The 23,819-nt window shown below is 37.1% G+C and overlaps 1 protein-coding gene across 2 annotated transcripts in view; it reads right to left on the bottom strand.

The window, feature by feature from the left end:
• TWSG1 (twisted gastrulation BMP signaling modulator 1) overlaps window positions 1-23,819 on the bottom strand; it is a 65,040-nt gene that overhangs the window by 27,457 nt on the left and 13,764 nt on the right. For both annotated transcript variants that reach the window (XM_035718743.2, XM_025429513.3), the window contains exon 3: window positions 3,734-3,833. In XM_035718743.2, coding sequence (XP_035574636.1) covers window positions 3,734-3,833 — 100 coding nt within the window. The remainder of the gene's footprint in view (window positions 1-3,733; window positions 3,834-23,819) is intronic.

Below are 23,819 nucleotides of genomic sequence, written 5' to 3'. Positions count from 1 at the left end.
TAAAATCTTTTTTAAAATGCCCATCAAGAGCATTAACTATAAACGGTCAATCTTGGGAGAATAATGCAGTAAGAACTCATTTATTTGACAGTCATAAAACACTGAAGTACCTTTTATGTGTCAGAAACTATACCAGCTATTAGAGGTACCAGATGAACATAAGATGACAGAGAAAAGACACTCTGTCCCAGTTCTCTCAGAATTCACTACAAAACTATCAGAAAAACAAGAAATGGAAACATTCCACCTTGGAAGAACCTTAGAGCTAAGTGTAGTAGAGTAAGCAGTCAGCCCCACAGGCAAATGTATGTACACCACAGAACTCTAGGAAGACTCAGGAGTTGCAGACAAACAGGTAAGGCGAAGCAAGCTTCTTTTGAGGATAGTTATGCCTCCTGATCGGTCCCTGCCTCTCTCCTCTCACAGTTGTAGAAGATGATAGGTTATTCCCTAGAGAAATTAAACCAAAGAGGGCCTAGACTGGGACTATCAAAAATTGTAAAGGGTGGAGATGAGGATGGGAAGAAATAAGGAAAGTAAATGACAGTATGCTTTCTGAATACCGACAGGACCCCCGAACATTTGCAGCCAGCCATATCACCCACCCTACCCCAGGTAAGACACTCAGATTCTTCCCTGAAAAGCTATATGATCCCAAAGAGAAAAATCTATAGATACTGAGACAGAGAGCTCCTCAGTGAAAAAGTCTGCAATCATCTGACTGGCAAAATAGATTCCATGCCCTGTCTATGTACACAGGGCTCCCAATTAGATCAGAATGCCTAACTTTTATCCATCAATAGATGGCCAAGGATTACCAGTCAATTGAGGAAATGGAAACAGTGCAAAGAACAGAAGGAAAAACTTCAACCACAACTCAACTCCATAATTAACAGTCCTAGGAAGATAAGAAAAATATCTTATCTATAAAAAAGGAAGAGTATGCTCCCCAAAAAGGACAAGCAAAGAAGGGCGCTTGGAAATTAAAAATGAAAGCCAAAATTTTAAACACGAACACAAAGTCTAGAAGATTAAGAAATATTTCAGGAAGTATACTCCAATATAAAAAAGACAAAATAAGGGCAGCCCCAGTGGCCCAGCAGTTTAGAGCCGCCTTCAGCCCAGGGCGTGATCCTGGAGACCCGGGATCGAATCCCACAACGGGCTCCCTGCATGGAGCCTGCTTCTCCCTCTGCCTGTGTCTCTGCCCCTCTTTGTCTCTCTCTCTGTGTTTCTCATGAATAAATAAAATCTTAAAAAAAAAGACAAAATAATAGTATTCATTTAATAAACTAGTGCTTATACTATCTTACATCAAACTAATATGGAACACTAATTTATTCAATAGATTGCTAAAGTAAGGGCAGCCCGGGTAGCTCAGCAGTTTAGCGCTGCCTTCAGTCCAGGGTGTGATCCTGGAGACCTGGGTTCCACTCCCACGTCGGGCTCCCAGCATGTAGCCTTTAAAGATTTTAAAATCTTAAAAAAAAAAAAAAAAAAAAAAAAAAGTGCAGTATCTTAAAAAAAAAAAAAAGATTGCTAAAGTAATTACTGATTTAACTAGAAGTAGTGATAACTGTATTGGGAAGATAAAAGAAAAGAGCGAAACTATCATCTACCATAAGAAGTCAATGAATAGTTTCTAAAAATCAAAGAATCAAGACAATGGTATAAGGATATTACTTAAAATTATGGAAGTAAGACAATACCAAAGAGTCAGAAGTTGTCTCCGACACAGGATCAAAGCATTGGGAACAAGCATGCCAGCAGGTTGTTTAGTATGACATGAATGTACTTCAAGTATGTACATATAATCCACTTTTATAAGAATAATGGTTAATTTTAAAAGATCGAAATGACACCATCCTGTTCTTAAGGGGTTTATACTATGTTAGAAGAGACATGCTACACAACAATGATAGTAGTGTGCAGTACATGACCTAACAGAAGCAGACAATCTGAGTAATGCAGAGAGGATCCTATCTCAGTCAAAAGAAATGTTTGTGAGACAAGGGGACACTTGAACTGTGGTTTTAGAGAATGAAAAAGGGTTAACTGGTAGGAGAGAGGATGATGAGTGTTTCTCCCATCAGCAGTCTACACATGTAAATTTTCTTTCAAAAACACGTGATAACATTCCATAAATACACTTTTGCACACTGCATTTTTTTTAAACATTTATTTATTTTAGAGAGACCAAGAGAGAAAGAGCACAAGCAGGGGGGAGAGGAAGAGGGAAAGGCAGATGGAGAGAATCTCAAACAGACTCCCTGCTGAGAGTGGAGCCCAAAGGGGGCCTCAATCCCACAATCTTGAGATCATGATTTGAGTTGAAATCGAGATGGGGGCAGCCCCAGTGGTGCATCGGTTTAGTGCCGCCTGCAGCCCAGGTTGTGATCCTGGAGACCTGGGATCAAGTCCCACGTTGGCTCCCTGCATAGAGCCTGCTTCTCCCTCTGCCTGTGTCTCTGTCTGCCTATCTCTCTCTCTCTGTGTCTCTCATGAATAAATGAATAAAATCTTAAAAAAAAAAAAAGAAATCGAGATGGAAGCTCAACCAAATGAGCCACTCTCAGGTGCCCCCCCCCTTTTTATTTAATACATCTCGGGCACTATTCCTCAGAAAGTCTTTAAAAATAGCTTTTAGTTTCTCAAAAGAAGAAAGAAAGAAAGAAAGAAAGAAAGAAAGAAAGAAAGAAAGAAAGAAAGAAAGAAAGAAAGAAAGGAAGGAAGGAAGGAAGGAAGGAAGGAAGGAAGGAAGGAAAGAAAGAAAGAAAAGAAAGAAAGAAAGAAAAGAAAGAAAGAAAAGAAAGAAAGAAAGAAAGGAAGGAAGGAAGGAAGGAAGGAAGGAAGGAAGGAAGGAAGGAAGGAAGGAAGGAAGGAAGAAAAAAAGGCTTTTGGTTTCTCAAGGATCTTTAGTGAAATCTTTTCATTTTTTAATTTATTTTTAGAGGCAGGGAGGGGCAGAGAGGGGGAGAGAAAGAGAGAGAGAATCCGAAGCAGTCCCCATGCCCAGTGCAGAGCCCCACAAGGGCTCAATCTCACCACCCGAAGACCAAGACCTAAGGCAAAATCAAGAATCAGGTGCTGGGATCCCTGGGTGGCGCAGCGGTTTGGCGCCTGCCTTTGGCCCAGGGCGCGATCCTGGAGACCCGGGATCAAATCCCACATCGGGCTCCCGGTGCATGGAGCCTGCTTCTCCCTCTGCCTGTGTCTCTGCCTCTCTCTCTCTCTCTCTCTGACTATCATAAATTAAAAAAAAAAAAAAAAAAAGAATCAGGTGCTTAACTGATTGAGTCACCCAAGCACCCCATAGTGAAGTTTTATATAGAAGAAAGATAACCTATTTTTAATATAATTATAGATTATTTTCATAGTATTTTATAGTATTTATTTTTATTTTATTTAGATTTATTTTATAGTATTTATTCTTATTAAAAATTCAACAGTATGAGATATTAAAAATAAAAGGTAAAAAAATTCCCATTGTTCTTCCATTCCTCCTTCCATGCATAAGTACTTTGAATTTCCTTCCAGACCTTTCTCTATAAAAATAAAAATGTGCATATATATAAATACCATTCAAAACAAGCAAATGCAATCATGTTCTATATACCTACTACATCTTATACCCACACTACTCTATACAAATAAGATACACATATATTCTTTAAAGTCTCTTAAAGACAAAGATTCTGTGATAAATATTAAGCTTTACTGCATGTCAACTTACCAACACAATCACAGCACTCATCCCAAAGGGTCCCAAGACACAACATACATTCCTTGCAGCAGGAACAGTTTCCTTCTCCAGGTCGGCACTGGCAGAGCTCCTAGAAATAAGATAATTAAATTTCAAAATCTGAAACTATATTTAAAATTGTTAGTTTTTTGCAGCAAAACCCCCACATTTGCATTTATAGTAATCTACCCGTCACATAATTTTTTTAAAGATCATTAACTGTTTGTAGGAACATAAATATCTACAACATCAAGTAGTTTTATATTTTCTTTTTAAAAAAATATTTTATTTATTTATTTACTTATTTGAGAGAGAGACAGAGAGAGAGCGCACAAGACAAGCACAAGTAGAGGAGAGGGAGAAGCAGACTCCCCATCATGCAGGGAGCCTGATGAGACTTGATTCCAGTATCACAACCTGAGCTGAGGGCAGATGCTTAACCAATGAATTACCTGGGCACCCCAGATTTTTTTCTTTTGGATGCATTCAGTGATCTATTTGGATGCTCTTATCTTATTTTGAAATAGAGAAAACCTTTTACTTTATAACCCATAACTTTACCCCCTATACTGCCTTGAAAAATCATTCAGTAGGAGTATAAAACATGCTTTTCAGCTATTAGTTATTGTTCAAATTAAATAGTCAGTTTGTAGTGGGAGCTGTGGTTTCTCAATATGTGGAGTATGAATAAAAGCATCTTTCAAAAACTGCTATTTTTATTGGCCTACAACATATTAAAGCAGTGTGTTTAGTGTGGTAGACTATTTAAAAGAAGACAGCAATTATTCTCTCCCTGTGTCCACCCACCCTTTTTGCAACGGAACTTTGCAGCTCTTCTGATCAGGAGGACAGTATTTATTTTCAGATTAGCTTTAATCAGCAGAATTTGGTGAAAGTGACATGTCAGTTCTGAGTCTGGGTCTCCATAGCACTGAGTGCTTTTCCTCTTCCTCTCAGAACCTACCTCTCCTAACATGCTTTGAACCTAAGTATTGGAAATACAAAAGGAAAAAAAACCCAACTCAGTAAGTAACTCTGTGATGGGCAGGTTGGTCCACTTGAAGCACCCTATCTCATCCAGCCTCCAACCAACCAGCAGCTGACAACAGACACAGAATGAGCCCAGAAAAACCATACAGTTGATAAAGGCCCAGACTGCCAACTCACAGAAGAGCTAAATAAAGGGTTATTGTTAAGCCGCTAAATTTTGCTTCCTAAATGAGGCTTTAAGGTAATTCCTTTAGTCCTTGCCACCAGGCAGCCACTCCTAAACAAAGCTAACTTGAAGGGAAATTCTGTAGCCACCATTTCCTACTCAGCTTTCCATTATCCTACTCAGATACCATATACATTTTTTTAAAACAAACATAGCACATAATATTTATACCTATTAAGTTTATCTTATTACATTTCTAGACTACTGAAGTCATTCCATCATTCTAGTATGACATGATTTTTGCAACACTGATATTTAATTCCTTGTTTCTTCTCCACAAGTCCCTTAGCTATTTCATAGCACTTTCAAGAATCAACATTTGCACTATTTTCTAAGTAGTTCATTAGTTTCATGTCAGCGCATACTTGTAGCCTGATGATACATGCAAGCAGCAATACTTTATTACTTTATTACTGCCTTATTAAAATAACAAAAAAACAGGCTAAGACTCTTTCTTTCTTTCTTTTCTTTCTTTCTTCTTTCTTTCTTTCTTTCTTTTTCTTTCTTTCTCTTTCTCTCTCTCTTTCTTTCTTTTTAAAAATTTTAAAAAAATTTTTTTTTTAATTTATGATAGGCACACAGTGAGAGAGAGAGAGGCAGAGACACAGGCAGAGGGAGAAGCAGGCTCCATGCACCGGGAGCCCGACGTGGGATTTGATCCCGGGTCTCCAGGATCGCGCCCTGGGCCAAAGGCAGGCGCCAAACCGCTGCGCCACCCAGGGATCCCCTCTTCCTTTTTTAAGTATTAAAACTTCAGAACTGTCCAGTCAGGCTGAATTCATGTACTGCAGACCTTAGGTAACTTTGCTAGGTCTCTTACAGAGAGACTAAAAGGGCAGGAACTTGCTAAGTACAGGTGCTTCATCATAAAACTGGTGATGCTTGATTCAGACAAACTCAAGCTTACTTGGAAACCTAGAAAAATCACAGTTGCCAAAGATATACTTTGTGACTGTTTCTCCATAAAAATCTGTCTATCCTGTCTTTGGAATGAGAGAACGTTTTCTGAGTATACATCTTTTAAAAACACCATCAGAGTTAAGGATATTGATATTTATTGTTTTTTAGTTTTAGATAGGCTACCACTTAGTCACAAGAAATAAAGCTTCTTTTAAATTTTAATTTACATTATACATAGAAAATATCCCTTTACTCTCTTAGTTGCTTGAATTTCATGATCTATTTAGCTCAGAAGAAGCAAATTAGAAAGTAACAAATTTACTCAAAGAATATATTTCTCCTTTTTCTAAACAAATGCTTATTAAATGAATTACTGTATATCATACTAAATAATTTGAAAATGAATGTCAATGTAACAGCTTCCCGTCTGAGTCATTAAACCATTCATTATGTCTTTTTACTGACATGAATCTGTAAGGTGTTTTAAATTGGAATGAAAGGGTGGTGATACCTTAAGATTACTAAGAACTAATGGAAGGTTAAAACTAAGACTATTTAAAGCTGCTTCAACTTGCCTGGATCACGTAGCCCTCAAGATTAAATCTATTTCACACCCTCTTAATAGATGCCTATACTTTTACATGCCAGTATGATGGAATAATATACTCTAGTAATATGCTTAATGATTTATAATATACTGATAGGATATAAAAGGAAAGGCTATAGGAAGCCAAAATATGAGGGAAATAACTTGAAGGTAAGTTTTATTACTGCCTTATTAAAATAACAAAATAAAAAACAAAATAAAAATAAAAAAACAAAAAACCAGGCTAAGACTCTATCTTTTTTTTTTTTTTTAAGATTTTATTTATTTAGCCATGAGAGACAGAGAGAGAGAGAGAGAGAGGCAGAGACACAGGCAGAGGGAGAAGCAGGCTCTATGCAGGGAGCCTGATATGGACTGGATCCTGCCGCTCCAGGATCAGACCCTGGGCTGAAGGTGGCACTAAACGCTGAGCCACCTGGGCTGCCCCAGACTAAGTCTTTCTTGATAAAAATTACTGTGCTACCTGGTTGAATACTAAGTAACAATAAGCCAACTAGTACTTTTCTTTCTTTCCATCTTACTAAAGAATGCAAAATCTTTGTCTTAATAAAATAATCTCATAAATTAAAACATTTACAGAGTAAATAAGCCTAAAAATATATCAAATAATCTCTATTCTTCATAGCTCATGTCAATATTTTTTTTAAAGATTTTATTTATTTATTCATGAGAGACAGAGAGAGAGAGAAAGAGGCAGAGACACAGGCAGAGGGAAAAGCAGGCCCCATGCAGGGAGCCCGATGTGGGACTCGATCCCAGGACTCCAGGACCATGCCCCAGGCCAAAGGCAGGCGCTAAACCTCTGAGCCACCCAGGGATCCCCATCATGTCAGTATTCTTTTCAGGAGATTCAAAAATAAGAAAATGAGATCCTCCAACCAACCTTTTAGTCAGGATTTATGCCTTTTCAATTTTCAAACCCACATTTAACTTCTTATTTTCTTGAAGAAAATTCCAGCAAATTTAATATATGGTAGTTAGGATCTCAAAAACCTCACTGCAGATCAGGAGAGCAAAAATATATAGAAACTCTTTGCACTATGACTATGGTTAAGTCAAGAAAAAAATTGAAAGCAATGAATTTCCATGTGTAAATAAGATGAATAACAACCATGTGTGGCTCACCAAATTCATTCTTTTCTATTCACTTTACATGTCTTTCAAAATCACATTATTGAATGTTTGGTCATAAAGATCTTTGGAAATGTGCACTATAATTTTCTTGACAGCAAGAGAACTATGGTTATAATGAATGTTTCTAAATATAAAAAACACTTCTAACATGCTTTGAACCTAAGTATTGGAAATACAAAAGGAAAAAACCCCAACTCAGTAAGTAACTCTGTGATTATCAAGGATCACAAAAAAACAGTAATAATTATTCCATTTAAATTAAGCAGAGGAGGGCAGCCCCGGTGGCGCAGCGGTTTAGCGCTGCCTGCAGCCTGGGGTGTGATCCTGGAGACCTAGGATCGAGTCCCATGTTGGGCTCCCTGCATGGAGCCTGCTTCTCCCTCTGCCTGTATCTCTGCCTCTCTCTCTCTCTCTGTCTCTGAATAAATAAAAAATAAAAAAAATAAAAAAAAATAAATTAGGACGAGGAGTGCCTGGGTGGCTCAGTTGGTTAAGTCTTCAACTCTTGATTCTGGCTCAGACCATCATCTCAGGGTGGTGAGATGGAGCTCTGCACTGGGCTACTCACTCAGCAGGGGGTCTGCTTCTCCCTCTCTCTCTCTCTCTAGAAAATAAATAAATTTTAAGAAAATAAATAAATTAAGCAGTCTTCTTCACTTAAAAAGAAGTCTTTATCGTTAATGGTTTTAGTTATGAAGACCTAAATGAATCTTCAGTATCCAGAAAGTCTTTCCTAAAGAGGTTATAGTCAAGGGATACTTAAAAAAAAAAAAAGTATTTTTTAATTATGAAAGACTCAAAAATATATACTAGAGTCAAAGGAATAACACCCCAAATTCCACCCACTTTGGTAAGCTTCTACACATTTTTAACAAAATAATGATTGCATACTCTCCCAATGTAAAAAAAAAAAAGCATTTCCCTATTAGTAGAATCTGTCAACATAATTTAATAACTGCATAATAGTATATTCTATTCAAATAGTATATTCAAAATTCAGAAATAGACCTTAAATCCTGATCCCTTCCACATCTTGTTCACCTTTTTTTTTTTCTTTTTTTAAATCTTGGGTTTTTTTTTTTAATGGCCACCATCGGGATGCACTGGCACTGCTCTGCCACCTGCAGTGGCTTCAGAAACATGTGGCAGCACAGACGGGTGGCAGAGCGGCATTGGGGCATGCTGCAAGTTGTTGTGGGTCTGGCTTATTAGACCCTGATACCATGGATGTCCCCACGTGGAGGTCGAGGAGGTCAAGCTGTTGCTGTAGAAAATGCTCCCGACACAAGGCAGATACAGACACAGATAAATGTGGTTGGACCCCTTCACTTTCTGGGTTTCCCACTTTCTTATTCTTTATCAAAATTTTTATCATCATTATTTTTCTACTTAGTAGAAAAGATGGCTGACTTGAGATGTGGAATTTTTCTGTTTGGACTGGCTATTTATATATTTTCCTAACCGTACAATGACCAAACTTGAGTACTGCTCAGTTGAATGGAACATGTGATCACAACCTAAGGCAAAGTTCACATAAGTCCAAAATAAAGACTGATTCAATGCTTCCATGATTACAACTACTACCTCCCCTAAAGTTCCTAAGTAAGCGTTATATAATACTAATAGGCACCGTTCTAAGCATTTTATATGCATTATCTCAACTCTCATAAAGGCCCTTTCAAGGCAGTTATTATCCTCATTTTTCAAGTAAGATTATAAAATTTATACAACATTCATTTAGTAAGGGGATGAAATTTGATGCCAGTTTTGGTTAGATATTCTTGTTTTTTAAACACTGGAATGAGAAATATAAAGCTTATTTCTTATTAATTTAGCATTTCAATAATTATAGTTATTACTTTCTTAGAGAGAATGAACCCATAATTAAACTTAGATAATACTCTAGGTTGTTCAATCAAAGGCATTATTATATCTTTCACTCTCTACCTGAATACGATTAAAAGTGCTATTGCCCAAGTTTAATCATTGCCTGTAGAGGTAAATAAGTATCATTGGCTAAGAGTTGCAAAACCAGTGAGTTGGAATTTAATACTTAATTCTTTTTGTTGTTTCAGCTAAAGACTATCTCATCTGCTTTCTTAGTCTGCAACTCTCAGAGAAAGTGTGGATGTTGCTCTTGGGACAGATGAGAAGAAGGCTGAGGAGGTTAGTGATTAATTTGTCTGAGTTCCTGCAACCCGGGCTCTGACATCAGGTTTTCTGACTCAAGGCCGTTCTATCAACACTGCTCTTGCATGCTGGAGTCAGAGGAACACGCAACAAGTACTATGCTAGATGTTTGTGAAGTAATCGCATGGTTCAATAAATTTATGATGGAAAAAAAATCAAAACTTTATACTAAAGAGGAAATAGAAATTTTTACATTTGGGCTACCCTATATGAACCAGAATGAGTATCCAGAAAGAATTTGGCAAGCCGCTTAAAAAGCCAGTATGAGATGAAAATCTGACAGGATGAAAAGTTTTAGGTAGAGTCTAATAATTTAAAATGTATTACATTTTAATGTATTAGAAAAATCTTAAATATCTCAGAAATTTCAAATCTCTGAAGGCCAGAAGACAAGGATTTTACATAATTATTCAATCAAGAGTCCATCAAATCTATTGTCTACTATTGTCTATACTTCCTCTGCAAAATAAATTGGGGGGAAAGGGTGGTATTCATCTAAGACTAGACTTTAAGAGTTAAAATTTATTGGGACACCTGGGTGGCTCAGTTGGTTAAGCATATTACTTTTGATCTTGCTCTCAGATCATCTCAGGGTCGTGAGATGGAGCCCTGCAATGGGCTCTGGGCTGGGCATGGAACCCACTTAAGATTTTCTCTCTCCCTCTCCCCCTGCCCTACCCCCTCCATTCGAACTCTCTTTAAAAAAAAAGAGAGAAAAAAGTTAATTTTGTAAACTTCGAAATCTCCAGGCCAACAATGAAAAACTAATAACTTAAGGAAGAATCTTATTTATATTCCAGTGTTTGGTTACTGATAAATATTTCCATTCTCTAACCATTGCCAAATCTAGAAATTTGTTAATACTGTTGTTAAAACCGGGGAACATCACTGAAAAAAACATGATAGTCTAGAAGATAGGAAATGAGTTGGATTTATAGGATCTAGACTCCTAGCCCATAACTGCTCTGTGTAACAGTAGTTCTCAGTTTTTCAGTCATAAAAAGAGGATAGTACTGCTGGATTTTCCCATATAGGTTTTGACAACGTAGGCAGATAATGGCTATCAAAGGGCTTTGGTGGCCTAGCAGTCCTGCTACTACATATTTACTTAAGAGATATGAAAACATACATCCATACAAAGACCTGTAAGTGAAAGCAAAATCAACTTTATTCATAATCACCAAAAACTGGCAATAATCCAATGTCCATCTGCTTGTAAATGGAAAAATAAATGTGGTATATCCACACAATGAAATATTACTCAGCAGTAACCTAATATGCATAATAGGGATTAATCTCAAAAGCATGAAAGAAGTCAGGCAGACACAAAAGGCTACAAATAGTACGATTCTGTTCATAAGACATTCTGGAAAAGACAAAACCATAAGGAAAAAGATCAAATTAGTGGTTGACAAGTGCTGAGTCTGGGAAGGAGGCTAGTTTCAACCACAAAGAGACCCAAGAGGACTTTTAAGGGAAAATATTCTCTACCTTGACTGTGGTAGTAGTTACACACGAGAGTATGTTTGTCAAAAATCATAGAACTATAAACCTAAAAAAAGTAAATTATATTGTATGTGAGTTATACCTCAATAAATCTGACTCCAAAAAATGGTTTGAGAGATGAGGGAATACTTTATTTCACCTTTAAAAGACTGGTATGGTACACTGTGGGCTGTAAATTTATTATTTAGATAAACCTGAATTCAAAATACATACAAGCTGGTACTAAAGAAAGCAATGCAGAAGACAATTCTAACTCTGAAAATGTATTTCTCTATTTTACTTTTAAGCTAAAACTAAACTTCTCTGACATACTTTTCTTTTTACAAAGAAATCTAAAACAATGCTAGTGAAAAATGCAGAACACAAAACTTGTATATGTAATTGTTAGAAATCACCTAAACAGAGGCACCTGGTTGGCTCAGTTGGTAGAGCATGTGACTCTTGGTCTTGAGGTTTTAAGCTGGAGCCCCACACTGGGTGTAGAGATTAACTTAAAAATAAAAAATCTTTTAAAAAAATCACCTAAACAGGGGATCCCCCGGTGGCTCAGCGGTTTAGTGCCTGCCTTTAGCCCAGGCCGTGATCCTGGAGTCCTGGGATTGAGTCCCATATCAGGTTCCCTGTATGGAGCCTGCTTCTCCCTCTGCCATGTCTCTGCCTCTCTCTCTCTCTGTGTGTGTCTATCATGAATAAATAAATAAAATATTTTAAAAAAATCACCTAAACATAGAATAAAAACCTAGAAAGGGCTTATCAAAGTATTAAGAGTAGTCTGTGTTTGGAAAATAGTACTGTGAATGATTGTTTTCCTTTTTTTACTTCAATGTATTTTGTGAATTTCCTTAAAAAAATTTCCTATTTTGTGAGTATAAAATATTTTTATAATGGCAACTAAATATTTATTTGGCTACTGTGACTTCTTAATCCAGTTTAATGTTTGTATGATTTAAAAAAAAGACACTAAAAAACACAAACCAAGGTTCTTAAACATTAAATTAAGCAAACTACAAGTATTTATAGTATCTTGATCTTAACCCCTTCCCCCATAAGGCCCTGCAGGGAAGATGGCAGAGTAGGAGAACCCTAAGTTAACCTCATCCTAAGGCTACAACCAGGTAACACCCACATCAGTGTAAATAACCCAGAAAACGACCCGAAGACCGTCAGAACAGACTCTCCATGGCTAAATATAGAGGAGAGGCCTCACTGAAGAGAACAGGAAAGGTGGAAGATGCAGGGGCACCAAACAGACCTGTGAGACTATCTGCTAGAGGGCAGGATGCCGTGGTGCCGAGAGGGGAGAGAAAAAGACCTTCATGCCAAGCACCCCTGGCACGAGGAACCATCGTGGGGAAGATGAATCCTCCCAACATTTGGCTTTGAAAGTCAGAGGGGCATCATTTTTCAAGTTCTCACAATCAGTGGGGCTTAACACTCGGAACTTTAAAACCAGTGAGCTCAGCTCTGGAAAAGCCAAAGGGCATAGGAAACGGGAGTTCTTGCCCTCAAAGATACAGCACAGAAGCAGCGATGTGAAAAATGCCTGAGTATAGAGAAGGGAAATTGGTTAGGAATCTTAGAGCGTGTGCGAGAGGTGCTGGAATGCTGGGAGGCTTCTGCAAACATAAAAGAGCTGGAGGGTGCCAATGGCCTGCCCAGACTCCCAGCCTAGATACTCAGACACATGAGAGGACACCTGCGGGAACCAGCACACCACAACGCTCTCCACCTAGCTCTCCTCCCAGCTTACGTCTCCTGCAGACCTGCCCCCTCCCATAGGCCCTTGGCTAGAGCCCATCCAAAGCAGTGCCGCAAGCCTGGCAGTGTTCAAGGGGCCCTGACAGGGGCCAGTACCACTCCAAAGTGACTTCTGTCCCAAGGAGAGGGGAAGATCATCTCACACCAGTCAGATTGTAGCCATGCTGAAATGAAACTAAAGCTTCTCAGGGGAAAACATAAGGAAAACACCCTGCAGTTTGGTGCTACTGCATCTCTGGCAAATGCCTGGTCTGACTGGCAAGCCAAAGGCAGCCCCCGACTGGGCCCTCTAACAACACAGGGACCAAATCCTGCCCACAACAGGCAAAGACAGCCATTGCAGATGACTGAAAGCAAAGTGGCTCAGCCACAACAGTAGAGCACATACAGCACACATAGGAGATACTCATGAAGTGCCAAGTTCTTATGAAAAGGTGACACTACACTGGAGGGCACTATAGGACCTCTTCTTCATAAGGCTGCTACTTTCAAGAGCAGGAGACATAGCTGAATTTCCTAACACACAGAAACAGACACAAGAATTAGTCAAAATGAGGAGACAGAGAAATAAGTCCCAAGTGAAAAAAATAGGACAAAATCACAACAAGACAGCTAAATGAAACAGAAATAAGTAATATAGTTGATAGAGAATTTAAAGTAATCATTATAAAGATACTCACTGGACTTAAGAAAAGAGTAGAGAATCTCAGAGGACCTCGACAAAGAGACAGAAACATGAAAAAAGAGAAAACATAAGAAACATAAAGAACCAATCAATCAGAAATGAAGAACTTAATAACTAAAAATAAAAATAAAAAATAACTAAAAGTAAAAAATTTACTACTTATTCCATGAAATGGAATAAGTAGTAAATTAAAGGAAGCAGAAGAACAGATCAGTAACCTGAAGGACAGAGTAATAGAAAGCAATCAAGTTGAACAGAAGAGAGAAAAAAAATAATAAAAAATAAAAATAGATTAAGGGAATCAATGACCCCATCAAGCATTGTAACATTCACATTATAAGGATCCTAGAAGAAGAGAGAGAAAAGGGGCAGAAAATTTATTTGAGGAAATAATAGCTGAAAAATTCCTGAATCTGGAGAAGAAAACAGAGCAAACAAACACAAAACCAGTACAAAGAAGGAAATAATAAAGACTAGAGCAGAAATAAATGAAATAGAAAAAAAAAAAAAAACAAACAGAACAGATCAATGAAACAAGAGCTGGTTCTTTCAAAAGATCAACAAAATTGACAAATCTTTAGCCAGATTCAAAAATTAAAAGAAAAAGGAAACCTTCTAAATTCATTCTATGAGGCAAACATTACCCTGATGCCAAAACTAGACAAAAGAAATCACAAAATAAGAGAAATATAGGGTGTGTATCTCTGATGAACACAAAGCAAAATCCTTAACAAAGCATTAGTAAAACTGGGACGCCTGAGTGGCTCAGTGGTTGAGCATCTGCCTTTGGCTCTGGGCATGGGATCTGGGATCAAGGGATCTGGGATCAAGTCCCACATCAGGCTCCTCCCGGGGAGCTTGCTTCTCCATCTGCCTGTGTCTCTGCCTCTCTCCCTCTGTTTCTTATGAATAAATAAATACAATCTTTAAAAAAAAATGAGTAAACTGAATCCAAACATACATTTAAAAATTGTTTACCATGATTAAGTGGGATTTATTCCTGGGATGCAAGGCTGGTTCGATATGCACAAATTAATCAACATGATACATCAACATCAACAAGAAAAAGAACATAAACCGTATGAGCATTTCAATAGATGTAGAAAAAAGCATCTGACAAAGTATGACATCCACTCATGATAAAAACCCTCAACAAAGTAGGTCTAGAGGGAACATACCTCACACAATAAAGGCCATATATGAAAAACCCACAGCTAACATCACACTCAATGTGCAAGTGATGAAAAACTGAGAGTCTTTCCTTTAAGATCAGGAACAAGACAAGGATGTCCACTCTCACCACTTTTATTCAACATAGTACTGAGAGTCCTACCCACAGCAATCAGAGAAGAAAAATAAAAGTCATCCAAAGTAGTAAGAAAGAAGTAAAATTTTTACTTTTTGCAGATGACATGACATTATACATGGAAAACCTTAAAGACACCACGAAAAAACTACAATTCATAAATGAATTCAGTAAGGATGCAAGATAAAAAACTGACACACAGAAATCCACTGCATTTCCTATACACTAATAATGAAGTAGAAAAAGAGAAATTAAAATAATCCCACTTAGGGGATCTCTGGGTGGCGCAGCGGTTTGGCGCCTGCCTTTGGCCCAGGGCGCGATCCTGGAGACCCGGGATGGAGTCCCACATCGGGCTCCCGGTGCATGGAGCCTGCTTCTCCCTCTGCCTGTGTCTCTGCCTCTCTCTCTCTCTCTGTATGACTATCATAAATAAATTTTAAAAAAATTTTTTTTTAAATAAAAAAAAATAAAATAATCCCACTTACAATTACACCAAAAGAATAAAATGCCCAGGAATAAACTTAACCAAGGAAGTGAAAGACCTATACTCCAAAAACTATAAAACATGGATGAAAGAAATTGAAGAGGACACAAATAAATGGAAAGATATTCCATGCTCATGGATTGGGAAAATAAATATTGTTAAAATGTCCATACTACCCAAAGCAAGGAAGAAAAAGTTAATTTTTTAGGTTATTGTGATTAAGAAGGCCTGAAGTTATCTGAACTACTTACATTTTTAACTTAAGACAAAATACACTTGTAGAAAATAGATTAATAAAAAATTATTTAGAAATCCCAACTTATTTCAAAAATCTAAGATTTGGCAGTTTAAAAAGCAGACTGTTGATTTAGTACAAATAAGTGCTAAATAAATATTCAGATAACCAGTAAAGTGCTAAAATAATGCATCAATGATCTCTGAACATAAGTTTGAATTTTTTCATGAAATATAATGTTTATACTATACTAAATATGACCATAAACATTAGCCAAAGGTACTCACAAGGCAATAATGGTTTTTTCCATTCATAATAAAATATAGATCTTAAGATTTCTGGGGTAAAAGTATAATACTAATACAAATTTTAAATATTCTTTTACAGAAAAAAATAAAGATATAGTTAAAAGCAAAATCTTATATGACCATTTTTTCCCTCTGAAATAGAACATTTAAACCATTCATTATATAAGCAAGGAAATACACAAGATGACAATTTTACTTTCTTAATGTTTAAAGTTAGATTTCTTTCCTGCCAGAAACAAAAAAATAAATATTTATACAGGGACCACCCTGATGCATAGCAACTTGTAGGAGTGGTAGGAATGACCATGCTGCCTTGCAACCATGCTGGTAACAAACATTTACATGATGTGAGCTTCCAGAGAAAATTTTTTATACTCAGTTATTTCATGAGTTGCAGAGGGTTCAACATAAATAAATGTTTTAACTTAACCTCACATACACCACTTCAACACTACAGATGTTGTTCAAACCAAATCTAAATAACAAAAAGAGAACCGAAATTCCCTGTAAGAGGGAAGTAACATCTTTCCTAAACTTCTATAGCATTGCCTTTCTTAAAGTACTTATCTCCCACCTTCATTTCTATACCTGTTCTTCCATAGTTAAAGGAGAAAAGCTATTATTGTCATCTAAAATGTCAACATGTCTTGTACTTTGCTGAATTTGAAAGGATTTTAATGACAACTTAATACCTGGAATGGAAACCAGCAAAATCCCAGTAATTCCTAACCTTTCCAGACACTTTGAGAACCTACTGAAAGGTATGGACATTTAAAAAAAAAAAAAAAAGGGGGGGGGGGGAATCCCTGGGTGGCTCAGCAGTTTAGCGCCTGCCTTTGGCCCAGGGCGTGATCCTGGAGTCCCGGGATCGGGATCGGGATCGGGATGGAGTCCCAGTCCCAGTCCCACATCGGGCTCCCTGCAGGGAGCCTGCTTCTCCCTCTGCCTGTCTCTCTGCCTCTTTCTGTCTCTGTGTGTCTCTCATGAATAAATAAATAAAATCATTTTTTAAAAGATCCTGGGTCTCCAGGATCATGCCCTGGGCTGAAGGCAGCGCTAAACTGCCGAGTCACCGTGGCTGCCCAATTAGTAAAATCTTTAAAAAAAAAAAAAAAAAAAAAAAAGCTATGAACATTTCGTTTCTATTTTTTAATTTTTTTTTAATTTTTATTTATTTATGATGGTCACACAGAGAGAGAGAGAGAGGCAGAGACACAGGCAGAGGGAGAAGCAGGCTCCATGCACCGGGAGCCCGACGTGGGACTCGATCCCGGGTCTCCAGGATCGCGCCCTGGGCCAAAGGCAGGCGCTAAACCGCTGCGCCACCCAGGGATCCCGGTATGAACATTTCTGCCATGAAAACTGTACACAAACAATTTTGAATATAATTTTGGGAATCCCCTAAAGCCTTTAAAGGATCCAATAACCCTAGCTGCCAATTCTTAGCACATGAAACATCAGTAGCCAATCTGTTCTTCAACCTAAGAAATATAAATAAAAGAGGACATTAAAGGTCACATTTCTAACAGACTGTTCCAGCTGTTTCCCTGCATTGGAGCAAAAAGACAAGAACTAGGCATCTACTGACTATTCAACCATCCCAACCACAGCAAGATAACCAACCAATCAAAACTAACTAAAAACTTCTCTTTAGAAGAACGATCAGTCTCAGAGCAGAGAACATATTTCAGCATTCAAGGGCTTCCCACCCCCTCAAGTGATGTCCTCTATTGTTGGGTATGTCAGCCTTGCCTAAGAACACAATCTCCCAACCAGGCTTAATTGCCTCATTCTTAACTATAATGGACAGCTAAGGAATGCCGTATATTTGAGGAAAGCCTGCCATATGAAAAATATATAAGCTAAAAGAAAAAAAAACAGTCTAGGGAGAAAAAGAAATCCAGGTAACAAAATGGAGGGGTGGAGGGAGAAACATATACAGTAAAGCTTCTAATAAGTATCTTCAGAGATATCTGAGAAAATACTGCATTCAAAAGTAAAAGTGTTAATATGAAAAACTGACAAGTAGAAAATAAGAGTTCCTGAAATTCAAGTTATTGCTAAAATTTAAAAATTTAATAGAAAGGGTTCAAGGTAAAGTCAAGGACATCTCTCAGAATGCCAAACAGGATGGTAAAAACAGATTTAATATCTACAGCAGTATATACAAGAAATGAACAATCTGAAAATGAAATTAAGAAAACAATTCCATTTATGACATCAGCAAAATGAATAAAATACTTAGAAATAAATTTAACAAAGAAATATAAGACTTGTACACTGAAAACTGCAAAATACCGTTGAAAGAAAATTAAAGAAAAATCTAAATAAAAGGAAAGACATTCACATTCATGAATCAGAAGACATAACACTGTTATGATGGCAAGACTTTCCAAACTGATCTAAGATTCAGTGCAATCCCTCTCAGAATCCCAGCTGGCAACACCAAAAGATATAACCTGTGAAAGAAAAAAATGGAGAAGTTGGACCTCATTAAAATTAAAAACTTCTGCTCTGCGGGGTGCCTGGCTGGCTCAGTCAGAAGAACATGTGACTCTTGATCTTGGAGTCATGAGCTTGAGCCCCACATTGGGTGTAGAGATTACTTACATAAAAATTTTTTTTTTGATTAAAGAAACAAAAACAAAAAGTTTCTGCAGAAAGTTTTTGCAGAAGCTCTGCAAAATACACTGTCAGGAGAATAAGAACACAAGCCACAGACGGATAGAAAATATTTGCAAAAGACATAAAGGATAAAGGATTGTTATCCAAAATATACAAAGAACTTTTAAAACCCAACAATTAAGAAAATGAACAATTCTATTTTAAAAGTGGGCAAAAGATATACGCATCTGGGATTCCTGGGTGGCGCAGCGGTTTGGCGCCTGCCTTTGGCCCAGGGCGCGATCCTGGAGACCCGGGATCAAATCCCACATCGGGCTCCCTGCATGGAGCCCGCTTCTCTCTCTGCCTGTGTCTCTGCCTCTCTCTCTCTCTCTCTCTGTGACTATCATGAATAAATAAATAAAATCTTTAAAAAAAAAAAAAGATATAGGCATCTACAAAAGATGATGTACAGATGGCAAATAAGGCATATGAAAAGATGCTCAAGGGACACCTGGGTGGCTCAGTGGTTGAGCATCTGCCTTTGGCTCAGGGCGTGATCCCAGAGTCCCAGGATCGAGTCCCACATCAGGCTCCCTGCATGGAGCCTGTTTCTCCCTCTGCCTGTGTCTCTGCTCTCTGTGTCTCTCATGAATAAGTAAATAAAATCTTTTTTTTTTTTAAGATTTTTTTAAAGATTTTTTTTATTTTTTAAGATTTTTTTTATTTTTTTAAGATTTTTTTAAGATTTTTTTTTTTTTTTTAAGACTCAACCACTGAGCCACCCAGGCATCCCAGTAAATAAAATCTTAAAAAAAAAAAAAAAAAAAAAAGATGCTCAATATCATGCTGGCACAGAATTGCAAATTAAAATAACGAGACATTGGATACCTGAGTGTCCTCAATTGGTTAAGCATCCAACTCTCAATCTCAGCTCAGGTCTTAATCTCAGGGTCATGAGTTCAGACCCCACAATGGGCCTCACTCTAGGCCTCACACTGGGCATGGAGTCTACTTAAAAAAAATAAAATCAAATAAAATAACAAGACACTAATATACACCTTTCAGAATGGCTAAAATTCAAAACACAGACAATACTACATGTTGACAAGGATGTAGAGCCACTTTGGAAGAGTTTGGCAGTTCCTTACAACGTACAACTTTGGAAGACAGTTTGGCAGTTCCTCTTAGAATATGACCTAGCAATTGTGATTCTTGGCATTTACCATGAGCTGAGAACTTATGTCCGCATAAAAATCTGCACATGGCTGATTGTAGCATCTTTCCTGTTAACTGCTAAAACTTGGAAGGATTCAAGATGTCCCTCAACAGGTAAATAGACAAACTATGGTACATCTATACAATGGAATATAAATCAGCAATAAAAAGAAATTAGCTATCAAGCTACAAAAAGACATGGAAAAACCCTAAATGTATATTGCTAAGTGAAAGACAGCAGTCTGAAAAGGCTATATACTGTGCAATTCCAATTATACAACATACTGGAAACAAAACTACAGAGATAGTGAAAGAGAACAGTGGTTGCCAAAGGCTGGGGAGAGGCTTGGGGGAGGGAAAGAAAGGGAGGGTCAGGTGGAAGTACAGAGGAGTTTTAGGGCAATGAACCTATTCTGTGTCATATCATAATAGCAGATATATGACATTATGCATCTGTCAAAACCCACAGAACTATACAACACAAAGAGTGAACCCTAACTTAAGCCCTATGGGCCTTAGGTAACAGTAGTGTGTCAGTATGGGTTCATCAGTTATAACAAATGTACCAACTAATGCAGGATGTTAATAATAGGGGAAACAGTGGGTGTGTATAGGGGAAAGAGTATACTGGATCTTCACATACTTTCTGCTCAATTTTTCTTTAAACCTAAAACTACTCTAAAAAGTAAAGTCTGTATTAAAAAAAAAATCCGTGGCTGGTTTTATTAAAGAAATCGACAAGCTGATTTTAAAATTCACATGATAATACAAGGGACCCAAAATAGTCAAAACAGTCTCTGAACAGAACAAAACTGGAAAACTCATATTTCCTGATTTCAGAATATACCACAAAGCTATAGTAATCAAGACAAACATGGTATTGACATAAAGATAAACATATAAATCAATGGAATAGAAATGAAAGTTCCGATATAAATGCTTATCCTTTTGGTCAAATCATTTTCAACAAGTGTGCCAAGATAATTCCATAGGGAAAAAATTGTTTCAAAAAATGTTGATGGGGTAATTCCATACATAAAAGAATAAAGTTGGACACGCAAAAATCAACTCAACATAAATCACAGACCTAAAGAGCTAAAACTATAAAATTACCAGAGGAAAATATACAAGTAGATCTTTGTGACCTTGAATTAGGCCAATAGTTTCTTAGCCAAAACACCAAACACACACACACACACACACACACACACACACACACACAAAACAAACACACAAGCAACAAAAGTAGATAAATTAGACTGTATCAAAATTAAAAATTTTTGTATTCCAAATGATACCATCAGGAAAGTAAAAAACAACTCACAGAATGAGAGAAATTACTTGCAACTGATATTTCTGATAGGAGATTTATACGCATAATATACAAAGAACTCTTATAACTCAACAATGAAAAGACACAAAAGCCAATTTAAAAATGGGCATAGGTTCACAGGAGCCCTCAAACGCTGGTGGTGGGAATGTATGAAGTCACTCTGGAAAATACTTTAGCAGTTCCTAAAAATGTTAAACACAGCAAGTATGGCCTACAAATTCTACTCTTAGGTATATACCCAAAAGAAATGAAAATATATGTCCTAATTAAAAACTTGTCGATGAATACTCGTGGTAGCATTATTTGCCATAGCCAAAAAGTGGAAACGATCCGAATATTCATTAACTGATGAATGTATAAGTTAAATGTGGTAATCTACAGATCTATCCTGTGAAATACTATTTGACCATAAAATAATGAAGTACTGGTACTTATTATAACATGGATGAATCATGAAAGAATTATGCTTAATAAAAGAAGCCAGACATAAAAGACAACATATATGACTCTATTTATATTAAATGTCCAGAATAGACATACAGAAAGATTTAAAGTAGACTGGTGGTTGCCGAGGGGCTGCGAAGAAGGAATGGGGAGTGAGTGCTAGGTATGAGTTTCTTTTTAGGGTACCAAAATATTCTAAAATTCGATTGTGGTGATAGTTGTGTAACTCTGTGAATACATTAAAAACCAGTGAATCGGACATTTAAATGTGTGCAATTTATAGTATTAGAATTATAAGTCAATAAAGCTGTTTAAAACAACTAAGACTTAGAGTATCTAACTTAAACTTACAGAAACCAGAGTTCCAGGAAAAAAGAGTGGGTATTACATATAAAAATAATAATAAAAGGAAATATTCCAGTCTTGAGCTCACAACACACCTCCTGTCTCCTAAAAGAGATTCATAAGGTACCCATCACAGTGCCCACACCAAAGGTAAGGGTATGAAACTAAAGGTTTCCAGAGAGAAGGAAGAAACAAACTAACAGGGACGCCTGGGTGGCTCAGCGATTAGGCGTCTGCCTTTGGCTTGGGGCGTGATCCCGGGGTCCTCGGATCGAGTCCCACATCAGGCTCCCTGCATGGAGCCTGCTTCTCCCTCTGCCTGTGTCTCTGCCTCTCTCTTTCTGTGTCTCTCATGAATTAAAAAAAAAAAAAAAAAAGAAAGGAACAAACTAACAAAGTCACCTACAGAGAATAAAAAAAAAAAAAAAAAAAAAAAAAAAAACCAGCATCAGACTTCTTACTAGCAATATAGAATGCCAGGAACATAAAGACAGGAAGTATCTTCAAAGTTTCCAGGGAAAATAATGTAACACAGAATTCTATATTCAGGCAAATTACCAGTCAGGTATAAATAAAATGAGAATAAATGTATTTTAAAGAGATATGGTACCCAGAATGTTTCCTCCCTATATTGCCTTTGTCAGAAGATAGTCTAAGGGCATGTTACAACAAAATGAGACTAAATCAGGAGAAGAACAAGACATGGAATCAAAGAAATAGTGGAGCCAACTTAGGAAAGTAAGAGTGGGGATCCACTACAGGAAAACTTGCATTAGATCTGGAGAGTCATCAGTTAAGTCTAAAAACAACAACACAGGAGGCTCCTTGGTGGTGGAAAAACAGACTAAGAATTTAAAACAACATAAGGTATTAATGACTGATGATGCAAAATCAAGAAAGACAATTAGAAACTCTCGAAAAACAAAATCATTCAAGAAAGAAAATGTAATCATAGTGCCCTGTGGGACCATACAGTCAACAATATTTATAAAATCATTACAAAATAAACATGGCTTATTGACTGTCAATTTTAGAATATATCTGTAAATAAAGCATGGAAGATTAAAAATGGTTACAAAACAAAGAACTAGGGTTAGTAACATTTATGGATAAATTACAGATAAATATAATCCATAATATTATGGATATAGCACTTACATACTAATACTTATTAATATGTAAATACCAATATATAAGTAATAGTTTGTAAGTGCTTAGATCTAAGTACTCTATATCTAATCCTCACAAAATCCACACACAATAGGGATGGTTATCATCGCCATTTCACAGATGAAGAAACTGAGGCACTGAAACATTAACTCCCTTGCCCAAGTTCAGATAGCTTGTACATCACAGAACTGGATTCAAATTCAGTCTGGTTTCAGAGTTCATGCTCTTAACTATTACACTATGTGCCTTCAGAATATAGATGCTATCAAGCTTGATGACATAAAAGTAAGAGTACAGGTTATACCCCATTCCCCACAGACTTTGAGATAGCCATCAGAAGTTATTTCAAAAGTAGGGGGATCCCTGGGTGGCTCAGCAGTTTAGCGCCTGCCTTCAGCCCAGGATGTGATCCTGGAGTCCTGTGATTGAGTCCCGGGATGGAGTCCCACATCAGGCTCCCTGCATGGAGCCTGTTTCTCCCTCTGCCTGTCTCTCTCTCTCTGTCTCTGTGTGTCTCTCATGAATAAATAAATAAAATATTAAAAAAAAAAAGAAAAAAGAAGTTATTCCAAAAGTAGAAAATTCTGAAGGCAGTATTCACAAGATGCAAGAAAACTGACTTCCTTACTTT

The sequence above is a fragment of the Canis lupus genome, chromosome 7, assembly GCF_003254725.2.
Source record: "Canis lupus dingo isolate Sandy chromosome 7, ASM325472v2, whole genome shotgun sequence".
NCBI lineage: Eukaryota > Metazoa > Chordata > Mammalia > Carnivora > Canidae > Canis > Canis lupus.
Note: the sequence above shows the minus strand (reverse complement) of the source record. Positions and strands in the feature narration are given on the sequence as shown.